The sequence below is a fragment of the Nelumbo lutea genome, chromosome 2 (assembly GCF_056320005.1).
Source record: "Nelumbo lutea isolate HS-2025 chromosome 2, American lotus-T2T, whole genome shotgun sequence".
NCBI classification, from domain to species: domain Eukaryota; kingdom Viridiplantae; phylum Streptophyta; class Magnoliopsida; order Proteales; family Nelumbonaceae; genus Nelumbo; species Nelumbo lutea.
The window spans coordinates 109,946,458-109,959,223 of record NC_142685.1 but is presented as its reverse complement, the minus strand read 5'-3'; the positions used below and the strand labels follow the sequence as shown (position 1 = coordinate 109,959,223).

The 12,766-nt window shown below is 37.1% G+C and overlaps 1 protein-coding gene across 1 annotated transcript; it reads left to right on the top strand.

The window, feature by feature from the left end:
• The first annotated feature begins 10,821 nt into the window (after window positions 1-10,821).
• On the top strand, window positions 10,822-12,240 carry LOC148872717 (uncharacterized). The gene is made up of 2 exons (XM_088968642.1): window positions 10,822-11,361; window positions 11,938-12,240. Exons 1-2 carry the CDS (start codon window positions 10,942-10,944, stop codon window positions 12,070-12,072), a joined length of 555 nt encoding a protein of 184 aa, XP_088824768.1. The 5' UTR covers window positions 10,822-10,941; the 3' UTR covers window positions 12,073-12,240.
• The last annotated feature ends 526 nt before the right edge of the window (window positions 12,241-12,766 follow it).

Below are 12,766 nucleotides of genomic sequence, written 5' to 3'. Positions count from 1 at the left end.
CTCTTGTATTTGCTAGAGGAGATCAGAAATGTGATTCTCATAAGCCTTGTATATTGTCTATGAAGGGTATTAGGTCAAAATTTGGGACTGGTTTGGACCTTATTAAAACAGGATGACTTAATCTAGAATTCTAGATCATATACTTTTTTAGTGCCATAACAATAGCTATAACTTTTCTGTAATATAATTTTGGCACACCATGCATGGATCAATTATCTCAGTCAAGTCCAAGATCATCAGCTTCAGTTCGGCCTCTGAAACTCTGAACTTAATCGTGTAGTTCAAACTTCAAAGAGGAATTTGCCTTCTTTTTTTTTTTATATATTAAATATTGAATGTATTCTTTAGCAGATATCTTATTGGCCATCCAACAAGCAAACCTTTGTGAAGTATAACAATGCTGATAACAGATGAGAAGGGGAATATATCGAAGGGCATGAATTTCTTTTACCTTTAGGCTGTGTTTGGTTTCTACAGGTTTCCTTTCTCTAATTTTTTCCTTCAAACCAAATACATCCTTATGACCTTATGGTGGGCTTAACGTTATGTGAAATAAAATTATTTATATCATTGTGATCTTCCTTGATACCAGTATTGAGTGTATTGTCAGACTCAGAGCGGATTGGATGAACCGGCGATCTGAATGAGTCATCTGGCCGGTTAACTCTAGTCTGGGTCTGACAACATTGGTTGATACTTTTAAGCCAAAAATTTACCGTCTAAATGTAAAATGGAAGTATCCATGGTTGTAATTTAGATATTAGAATGCGGTAGTCTTAAATGGGTTAAGCCTATATTGAGTTGAATTAGGTAATCTTTATTTGATTTATGAATCCGTTTGAGGTGAACAGTTAGTGTGGATTGAATTTTAGGTTCAAATGAACTGATCCGTTGGTCACATGAAACTAAAATAATTTCATTTTGGCCACTTTCAAACAGTCTATTCAAGGTTCTTTTTTGTTGATAAAGCCCGAGGGCCAATTCATTCAATGAAAACTATCAGTTACATCTGAAATGCAAGTATCTTTCAAAAACCCTGGAACCGAAGACCAAGTTTTGGGTGAAGAGCAAGACTTGCCAGTTTGTGGGCTGCCTTTATTACCTGATCTGGGAGTGAATGTAGTTGAACAGTTAGGAAGGTGGTTAAGCAGATTCACATGATATACTCAACGTATTGTATCATATCAACGGGTCTCCTATACCCCAAAAAAAGAAATGTTTCAGATTTTGGGATGTCAGGGTAAAAATGCAAAAAAAATCGAACCCTGAAGCAATTTTGAAAAAAAATAAAAAAAATAGTTATTAAGAATTGAAACACCTGATATGCTTATTTGTTCATATCAGGTTTATCAATACTTTTTTTTTTTTTTTGTATTAATCACTGCCTGACACCCCGTAGGGGTCTTACTTTTTTAAGTGAACAGTATAAATTACATCAACATCTCTTTTCTTAGGAGATGATATTAAAAGGATTTGAAACCACACGACTGCTGGGACAATTCATCCAATGCACCAACTGGACTATCCCTCAGTAGACTCATGGTTTAAAGTGTATCAATGATTTAAACCATGAGTCTATTGTTAATTCCTATTTTGCCATGTATTATTTGCTGGAGTATGAATTCATGGATCTAAGCATATCTTGTCTGTCGCTTTCTCTTGTTTGGATTGTTAGTGTTGTTTCTTCTGTTGTCTTTGTTTGAATGGTTTTTTTTTTTTTTCAGAAAGAAAAACAAAAAAGCATAACCTTTTGTTTATTTATTTATTTATGGTTTGAAGGGTCTTGGACCAGCTTATTTAGAGGTGGCATTTTCTGGCACAAACAGTTCATTCCACCAACTTCCAAATGAGACAAAAAGTACAAATTTTGTATTAAGTAGGAATGAAAATCATTATTACACAGAAGAAAAACTGAATCAGGTGCAAAAGTTATACATGGTTTAAATTTGCACTGCAACCAAATGCAGCCCTAATGATTTTTCACATGTTCTGATTCTGCATCATTCTCGCAGTGTTTTATATTTTTTGGTATTACAAATTATTAATAGGTGGGGACAAAGCACCGTGCACCTGAGGTCCATTGACCTTACCAGCTTTCTGTTTTTCTACCAAGGCAATCCAATTCTGATCCATTTAGAATTGGAATGAAATTGGATTCGCAGCAATTAAGGCATGTTTGGTTTAACTCTCATTCTTGCCCAATATGAAATTCTAAAATAAACAAGAATGGGTCAAATGGGTAGAATGAGAAAATTTTACTACAAACCAAACACTTTTTTTCCTAAAAAATGTTTTTTTTTTCAGACTGACAAGTTCTCTTTTTGCTCATTTTCATTCTTCAAAAAAACTTTGTGCTGGTGATCATATACTGCAGGCTTAGCATAGTTTTCAAGGCGCCAAGGCAAGGCTAGTCGCCTAGGTGATGGATTTTTTTATGTTGAAAACATAGATCCTAGGGTAGTCCTTAGGTACCATAACCATATTTCCTTAATAACTATTCATAATTTTCATAAGAAAAGTATAAAGTTCATATTAAAATATAGAAAATCAACAGATTCATGCGAAGAAAAAGAAGGAAAATAAAATTCAAAAAATATAGGGGATGAGCCCTTATTTTTGTTATAGGAAAGAAGAAAAGAAAAAGTAATGGTAGTAGTAGATTAAGCCCTAGAAAATAATAAAAATAAATTAGTATATAAACACATAAAATGATTATTTTAGTTTAATAATGTCTATTTTATAATTATAATATAAAAAAAATGAACAAAAAAGTATTTTATAGAAGGAAGTAAAAAACTGCTTGGCAATTAGGCGAGGCAAGCCTCAAAGGGCACCTCATCACCTAGGCGTCACCTTAACAACTATGCAGCTTAGGTCTCCAAAACCGTTGGCATAGATGTTTACTAGCAATTGGCCAATGGTCACTGTCCGTTGGTGACAAAGTTGTAGACCTAACCAATGGCTTACGCTTGCTAGTAGGGATGGCAATTTTGTGGGAATTTTTGGGTATCCGACATGTCCCGACCTTAATAGGACCCATTTATCAAAACCCTATAGGGTTTGGGTTTTGACTTTAGGGTATCCGATACCCGATACCCGGGATGCATAAATATGAACCCGTTATATTATATATCATGCACAAATTTATAAATTTTAAGTACTAAGATAATTATTCTATTATTAATATTTTATTTATATAAATTTCTTGGGATTAAAATGATCATTTTATGTAAATTTGGATTTGATAGATTGTTTATTTCATTTAGTTATAAAATGCTAATTTTAAATATTATTTCTTTTAATTTTTAGTTGGAATTGTTAACCATATATATATATATATATAGTATGTATGTATTGATTGTTTTGATGGACACAAAAGTTAATAAAATCTATTTTATTTCATTAAAAAATACCAAAGGTGAAATGGCTTAGTGGCTTAAAGTAGAGCTAAGAGATTTGGTGTTATCATTAATTGATTTGGGTTCAAGTCACATTATAAGCATTAAGAAAATTTTTTTTAGTAGAAAATGTTTGGTCAAGGGGTTTAACGGGTGGAACAAGTCGGGATGGGCGACCCAGGTTTAACAGGTTTGGGAAATTGAAAGGAAAAGTTAGATAGGTTTGGAATCAAGGATACATAGGTGGGTCGGGAATGGGTAAGGCAATTTGCACGGGTACCCTACCCATTGCCATTCCTACCTGCCAGTATAGAGTTTCTTTAAAGAATGAAAATGAGCAACATGGTGCATGATTAATTTTCATGCTACAGGTTACCACAATTTTTGTGCTATAAGCTGATTTTTCATTCTAAAAAAAAAAGAGGCCCATGGTAAGAATTTTGTAACCAAACACTCTAATGTTATTTATTCTTGCTCAAGATGAACAAGAATTAAAAGAATGAGGCCTAGAGCAGCAAACCAAACATTGCCTAAGTTCCAATCCAAAATCCAATAATTTTGCACTACATATTCATATATCAGTATAAAAGTAACATATATTTATTAGTTATGTTGGTTTTTGTTGTATTTTTGCTAGAGGGTCATAGGTTGAATTTTCATAAAAGAAGATTTTAAGTCATTGTTTACATGATATAATAATAATATTCAAATCTAATCCAGGTATCATCTGAATCTAATGCAAGTGACCAACCTGTATTCTCTCAAACCTGTTTTATCTCACATTTAGTCCAACACATTACCATTGCACCAAGCAATAAGCCCTCTTTTATCCTTACCTTATGTTCCTTTCCATGAAAAATATATTTTCGTAATATTTTATACCATATTATTTTGTATATATTTGTATTTGTACTCTTTCCAAACTGAGCCCAAGACACTACACCACACATTAGAAACATCTTTTGTGAATGATAACATACAAGTATGGGAGATGTTTCCAATGTGTGGTTATAGTGTTTTGTGGGTAGCAATTCAAGCACATTCGTGCTCATTAGGAGAAAGATCCCAATCCAATAAGTTAGTCAAAAGATTTTCATTTGAATTTGAAGTTATTTATTATTCTTAACTAGTCAAGACCCAAGTGATGTATAGGCTTTGTTAAGAGAAATTGAAGCAAAAAGATCCCTATGACATCCTCAATCAAGGATGATTAAATGGAATTTAAGTGAACTTTAAATTAGTAAACATTAACTTTAAGATTATACATTTTATTTTTATTAACAATGTAGTTTAAATTTTATTAATATAACATTTCAATTAATAATTTTTAATCATAGAATTAATTTTATTGATCGTTACTAATTTTTATTAATTTTAGTTATTTTAAATAAGATTTAAATACACTTTAAAATAATAAAAATAATTCAAAAACTAATATTTTATTAATTTATTTGTATTAATTTGTATAATTTTAAATATAGTTTAAATGGACTAAAGTTATGATTTTTATAAGTAATATGGATAATTATTAGAAGATTCTGTAATTATTTTTTATTAGAATATTATTATTTACTTTATTTATTTATCTTGTTTTATCATCTATTCTTTTCTCTTGTTAGTACTATAGATATTTTTTATTTATCTTATTTAAATATTTAAGTTTTAACTCAAAGATTAATATTGAGAGAGAAGAAAACATCACATAGTGTTATTGGGAATGTAAGATAGTTTAGGTGACATTTTAGGAGGAAATTTTATGTAACTAGAATTATGAAATAGTTTAAGAGATATTTTAGGAGGGGAGATGTTTCATGTGATTAGGAAGGTGAGATGGTAGAGATTATGTTAAGAAAATGCAAACATTCATAAAAGTAGAAAAATAAAAAGGAGGGTAAAAGACTTAAACATACCCTGAGTTTTCATTATTTAACTTATACCCTGAATTTTTCAAAAGGACTTAAAGATACCTTGTAGATTGACCCATTAGACTTAATGAAACGTTGTATGTAAATTCATTGAAATCCTATTTTGCCCTTTAACAAATGAACCTAGTTGTCTGTTCACCTATTCTATTATTTGAATTATAATAAGGATGGCCTTCACTATTTTATTTGAAAAATTACTGGTCAACAACAGTTCATAAAGTCTCTATGCATAAACGGTTCCATTTTTCTCACATCAGTGCAGCTTCTCTTTAAACATTCTTGCTTATATAAGACCAAAACCTTTGAATTATTAAGTCTATGTAGGACCAAAACCTTTGAATTATTAAATCTAATTCTTTTACAGATGCATCTACTTCTCATTCCTTTGTACTATATGGATTTGTCATTTCAAATCCTTTTTTTTTAACTTTGTATTTGTATAGCCAATGCATAGAGCTGTTAAAACATCTAACATTAGAATTTTTATAGACAAATTTCAACTTGAACTGGGTGGGGCTCATTAACCAATCTCTGGATCCGTATTGAAACCTCATCACTCTTGCTAATAGTTGGAGGGGGAAAATGTGGTATTGTCTGTTATCTTCATTATTTGGATTTATAATCCTTTAGGTTATTTTTGAAAATTTGAGAGAAAATAAAGGGTAAAAGAGTTGGAAGGTATCTTTAAGTTCATTTAAAAAATTCAGGGTATATTTAAGTCAATTAATGAAAAATCGGGGTATGTTTAAGTCTTCTACCCTAAAAGGCAAAAGGAAAGGCAAAAGAGGACTGCTGACGTGGATAACTGCATTTCAAGTATATAGAATAGATTAAGACAATTAAGTTACATCATATTAATTTGCTACATACCCGTTATCTATATCATCATGATGATAAGAGTTCGACAAAAAGTTTTATATGGCTGCCAACCTGACACAACCCGCCTTTATTTGAGACCGGCGGTGTAAGACGAGACCACACCGGAGGCCGCGAATGTTTTTATACTAAATTAATAAGAGATAATATCAGCTTCATTAATTTATGACTGTTTGATGGAAAAAGAATGGTGAAGAACATCAAGATGGGAGATGCAACATAACCAGTTTAATGATTAACTTCCTAAAGAGTTCTTCTATAATGTAGTTCACTTCTAAAATAAATGTCAATTAATAAAAATAATAATTAATAAATTTAATTTATATAAAAAAATTACTGTTTTAATGGATATTTTTGGTAATTCACCACCTCTTACCAGTTTGTGCATTTGCCCGTGAATCCCCCCACAAGGCACAAGCCATTAAAGATTCAGTAGTTTTCTTTTCTTTCTTTTTTTTTATTACTTTTTTTTCTACATGGTGACACCATGTAATCAACAGCTTAATTAATGCATTAGATGAGAGGGAAGGATACATTTATTCCAATGTCCCGATACAATGGTGAAAATTAAGGACCTTAGATATATATTCAATAAACACATTTGACAAATTACCAAAAGGACCTCCTTCACTTATGAACGAGAAAATGCATATCAATGTGACTATAATACACTTCCACCACCCAAAGAGGTGGTGGCATCATAGAGTGATGAAATTGGAAGTGATTAGGGAAATGTTTGGAATCCATGTCATTCTTTTGATAAGATTTTTTCAGAAATCACTGATTTTTCACAATTTGACAGGTGAATAATGAACGATTTTGAAATCATTGTTGTGACTCTGATATGATAATTTTTGAAAAATTGGCATCGATCCCAAACACCACTTAGATTAATAATCCACACGTTGCCACAAGGAAGTTGGTGGGTTGTTAGACAATTAAGAAAAAGAGCAAGGGTAATAGAAGAATAAAAATTATTATTAAAACCAAAGTATCAGAGGATTACAGAGGATTAATTAATGGGGTGTGGGAATGGTGCAGAGCACAAGGAGGAGATTTGGAGAACAGAAACGGCTGATGAATGAGGAAGTTGATGGTGCAGGTGGTGGCGATGATCCTGAAGCCCCAATCCAATCCAATCCGATGGCGTAAACACCGAAGCTGGTCAGTCCAAAGCATGAAATCGAATGGTTGAAAAGTGGTTAATGCTTTGTCCACTCGCGAGTGAAGATTTGTGTGACTGACTGACTGACGGTGGTCTTTGCTGGGACCCACTCGGACGGACGGAAAGGCTCCCGCCGGCTACGTGTCTCGTCGACATTGTAACGCTGCGAGTGGACAAATTATGCAGAGGGAAAGAGAGAGAAGAGAGAGAGAGAGAGAGAGAGATTCTGTGAGATGGAGAAGGAAATTGATTTTTCAAAAAAAAAGAAAAGGTTGAGAAGATCGAGGAGGAGGTGGGAACTCGGATCTGGTGGGACCGATACCTGTGGCCTACAGGCCTGTGGGGCCTTTCGGGTTGCTCGCCAGGGATCTGAATCGTGGCAGGTGATGAATGGTGTGATTTTTAATAGTCTCGAACCGGCTTCCATCAACGTTGTTTTCTTCAACAGGGATTCAGCCGCCGAGCTTGCTTTTAGTTTATTTCATTTTTTCTTCTTTTTTTTTTTTGAATTTTTCGATTTGCATGCTCGAATCTATCCTATACCCCATTTTGTCTCGTCTATAAGACCCGACCCATCGATCATCCTAAAGACATACAGCAAATAATCTCGGATTCCTATTAGGGTTCTCTCTCTCTCTCTCTCTCTCTCTCTCTCTCTCTCCGTATCGCCTATTTAAAGTTGTGAACTCTCTATCTCTCTCTCTAGCACACAAGCTCCTCTCATCGCATCCCTTACTGTCCCTCTCCCACTCTCTCTCTCCAAAAAACTAAGATGGGTTTCAGTCTGGTTTCAAACCTGACCATCTGATGATACTATAGTATGTAAGTCTCTCTCTCTCTGTAGGTTCATGTATATGTGTGGCTTCTGTTCTGTAACTTTTTATTAGAGAATAAATTCATGAATCGATGAACTGCTCGTTTTGTATCAATGTATTTAGCGTAGTGTTGTGCTATATATCCTTTGCATGGAATACCCAGATGAGCAGATAACCAAAGAAGTTTATTTTGACTTCCATTTCTGATGTTTTATCACGCCGAAGCCTTCCTTTGCGGGGTCTCTGTGTTTTATTTTTCAGATATGCAAATCGATGTTTGAGTAAAAATTTAACCGGAGGCCGGTTCTTCGATCAACAGAGGCAGAGAGCAGAGAAACGATTCGATATCGTCTCTGTTCTTGGTTCTTCTTATTTTTACTTGATTCTTGAATTCTTTCTCTCTGCCCATCAGTTCATATCTCTTTTCTCCTAGTCATTAGTATACTCATGTTACTGTGTCCATGTGGACTTTTGTGTCAGATTTTCCTGCTACTTCCACTGAGCTTGCAATCGATTAATGCCGTTACAGACATACATCTGTCCACATTATTCTACTCATCGGCTCTCTCACTCCCACTCTCTCTCTCAGAGACTCAGAGTTGAATGAAATAGAATTTCAATCTACCAGTGATACTGAAGGCTCCTTTGTTGGTTTCACCTCTGCTTCCTTTTCGTCATTTGCATGGTCAAAGATTTTCAAGTACCATTCTGTCTTTCTCTAATAAAGCAAACAGCGATTCTGACTGTACTGAACGTACTTCTTTCATGGGCTTGGTACAGATTGACACAACCGCCGTCGAAACTCCGGAATCACATTGTCGGATCGGTTAAACCCCTCCACAGCCATGAAGGAGCAGGACCTTCTCCGTCGACTCGAGAAATTCCCCGGCGAGAACCCAGACATCGGCGTCGACTGCGAGCTCAGACTCGGTCTCTCCTACTCTCGTCCCAACCCACCACAATCTCAGACGAACTATCGAAAGATCATCTACGACTCTCCTCCTCCTCCTCCTTCTCCCCCTGCACAGGTATCAATTTCTTTCTCTCTCAACAAACCGATCAGCTCTCACTCTCTCAGCATCAACGGATCCATGCAAACTGATATCAGCGATCTGGGGAAGTTCTTGGGTTTTGATCCCAGAAGCTTTGATTAACGTAACGATCTACGTAAAGATCAATGATCGATCTTTACTTATCTTCATGCAAAGCTTACCTTTTCGTCTTCTTTCTTTTTGGTTTTTTTTTTTTTTAAATTGGCCGAAAAATTCCACGATCCCAAGCCAGAGATGCCGCCCTATGAGCACACAACCTGAACCAGGGTGGGGGATGAGATAGGAAGATCCGGGCCACAGATCTCAGACCTTGATCTGCTGGTGGGTCCCTCGATCCTGGGGCTCTTGAGATGGCCCATGTACAACGCATAAAAAGATTATTCGGTACAGACAGATAAACCGGTCTTCCGTCAGTTCCGTGTCTTGTTCCCAGGTTTCGATATCTTATCCCATTCTGGGTATTGGAGAGCTGCGGCGACAATCCACCGGCGGCGGTGGGGATGCCCGGGGAGAACCCAATCAGGTGGTGTAGATGAAGAGAAGAAATCTCGATCGGACGGTGGAGATGAGTATCGTCCTTCACCGGTACGGCAGGTTATCGGTACCATGATTTAAGAGAGAACCTTGTTCCTTATTGGGGGTTGTATGTATTTGCCTCGTGAACATGTACGATGGAGTAATCATGCTCCGCCTAGTATCATAAAAGCTGGTGCTTGATACAGCGCATGCTCATCGAGTGACGGTTATGTTAGGTGACGTGTCATGGAATCTGTCTGTCCACGTGGACTGGTGAACCTGCCATACATGGAAAGTGTTGACTCGATATGACTCACGGTTAGGTCCTTTTGACCTGACCTTGGCGTTTCCTATCTTGGTATGAGCTTCTCAAGCTGAGATAGATTCACTTTCGTCATCATATCCAAGGATGGGTGATCCCCGCGGGTCCCACCGTGCTGGATCCCCTGCGCCCCTGGCCCACCGTCTAGGCTCGATTGGGCGATCCGAACCATCGGATCATGTACTTTTGGTTCCACTTGGTTGGTCGCATTCAAGACCGACCAGATGAATACGGCTGACGGATTGGCTCAATCATGTGTCTTATTATGTGTATGAGTGTGTCGAAGTGACGTTGGACGTATTGATGCCTGCTCGGAAAATAAAGGGGCCAAAGCCCAATGATAGGTACTTTTGGCCATTTCCTTCGACTGGCTGGTCTGGTCTGGTTCATCATAGGTTCGTCCGTGTCCTTGTGGTTTTCTACATTGGGCCGAGTGAAATCTAGTGGACCAGTCTCATCCCTCTCATCAGTAATCACTAATCATCTTTGGTTTTGTGGAGTTCAGATCTGCTACCAATGAACACTCACAAGACTAATGACAGTCATGTACTGGTAACATCTTATCATGAATGATAAGTGATATTCGTAATGTGTAGCTGCATTGACCTGTTGGGAGCGTTTTGTTGGTAGCATATCCCTACCGGGTTTGGTGGTAGTACATGGTTCAAAAGATTGAAAAATAGATGATATGATGATTTTTATGGTCTTTTATGGGCTGATGGGTGAATTGCCCGATTAATCGGAAAAACTGTGACCCATGGAGCATTCCGGTTTTTAGTCCGGCTTGAGTCTTGCAACCGGTTTGGTCTGCTGGTTGTGGATAAGATAATCAATATTAACCATGGTTTTGCTTGGCCTGAACTCAACAGGTGATGGGGAACTACGGAATGGTGAACGGGAACTATGGAGTGATGATGAATCCAAGGGGAGCTTCAATGAACAACGGCTGGGGAGTCAATGGGTCGAACCAACTGACCTGGTTGCCGGCCATGGTGAACCATCCGAGCAACAACGGCAATAGGAGGGATGGGTTCAGTTACTATGTGGGTTCGTCTTCTGCTTCAGGTAGCAATAATCCAACTGTGATGAATGATTTCCGGCGATATGCCGGTGCCGGTGCCGGGGGTCTGCTTCCGATACAGATGCAGCGGAATAACGTCACGGTAATGAACAACATAATTCAGATGATACCACAGCCGGAGCGTCCGGTTGCCGTTGGTCCAGTCAAGCGTTGCGCTGCTTGCGAGACCTCCACCACCCCATTGTGGCGCAACGGCCCCAAGGGCTCCAAGGTAAATTTTCCTATTTATCCGTTTGGGAGGGGTAAAGTTTAATCTAACTGTTTTAAATTGCCATTAAGGCTAAATTCTTGCAGAATGAGAGGGTATTTTGACTTTCGTGGTTTTTCAATAAGCATAGCTTATATTCCTCCCAAATGAGCACTAAAATAGCTAGCTGTCCAGGTGAATCCCAAACGGGCACCCTAGGAGTTGCTTGGGGTTTTCTAAGATGGACCCCACACGGACAGCCTATAACCTATAACCTATGTTTGCTGAAAAACACGGAGAGCCCAAATTATGGCTGTCCATCGTGATATGAAGGACTGCCTGCATATAAGCTTTATGCTTGAGCACTTCAAGGTAGTTGAATCTTCAGCTCAACTTACCTTCCCAAACGGACCTTAAATCCCAGAACCCAGCTGGGAATGAAAAACGAATCCATTGCTTCTGGGTGCAAACGCTGAGTTTGCCAAACAAGAATGAAACGAGCCCATTTCACGTGGCAATAAATCGACTAGAGTCTACACACATACACACGAACAACCATTGATATGTTTGTAAGTTGGTAACGTTGGCGTTGGATTTCAGTCACTGTGCAATGCTTGCGGCATCCGGTATAAGAAAGAAGAGAAGAAGGCTTCGGGAAGCACAGACAGCCCTCAGAAATCTAAGGTTGGTGGGTCTGCCAAGGGAAGAGACTCCACCAAGAAGCCCAAGTTCTAAGACACATGTTGCTCTTTCCGCTATCTGACTCTTTTTTCCATCTGTTCTTTGGAATTAGGGTTTCTTGTTAGGATTGTAAATTAAATGGGCCATGGTTCAGACTGGAATGCTGAATGCTTCGATGATTGGTGGTAATTTGAATAAAGTTTTCGGTTTCAAAATAAGGCTTCTCTCTTCTGGGTCTTTCTTCTGCAGGCTCGTGAGTTTGATATTGTATTTAGTTTATTTGCTTGTAGGTTCCTGAGAGAGAGAGAGAGAGAGAGAGAGAGAGAGAGAGAGAGAGAGAGAGAGAGAGAGAGAGAGAGAGAGAGGAAGGATGATCATCTATCTGGTTATCTGACTAAATGGATTCATTATAAGTAACAATCCCTGAAGTAGGGACTCAGTGGATTATTGTATATCTGGTTATCTATCTGATAATTCATTAAAAAGTATTTTTATTAGGGTAAAAGACTTAAAAATACCTGGGTTTTCATAAATTGACTTGATATACCTCTTGGATTTTATCCTTACCCCATTAGACTAAAATATATCCTCTATCAATGAAACATTATATTTCACCTCATTTAAAATACCTAAAATCCTATTTTTCCGAAGAAGAAGAAGGAGAGATGGGAAGAGAGAAAGAGAAAAAGGGAATGCTCAATAATAATGAAAAATAGGAGAGAGAGAGAGAAAGAGTTTATTCCATTTC

Coding starts and splice junctions, on each gene's coding strand:
- LOC148872717 (XM_088968642.1), top strand. CDS start 10,942: ATGGGGAACTACGGAATGGTGAACGGGAACTATGGAGTGATGATGAAT. Junction 11,362..11,937: donor ACGGCCCCAAGGGCTCCAAG/GTAAATTTTCCT, acceptor GTTGGATTTCAG/TCACTGTGCAATGCTTGCGG.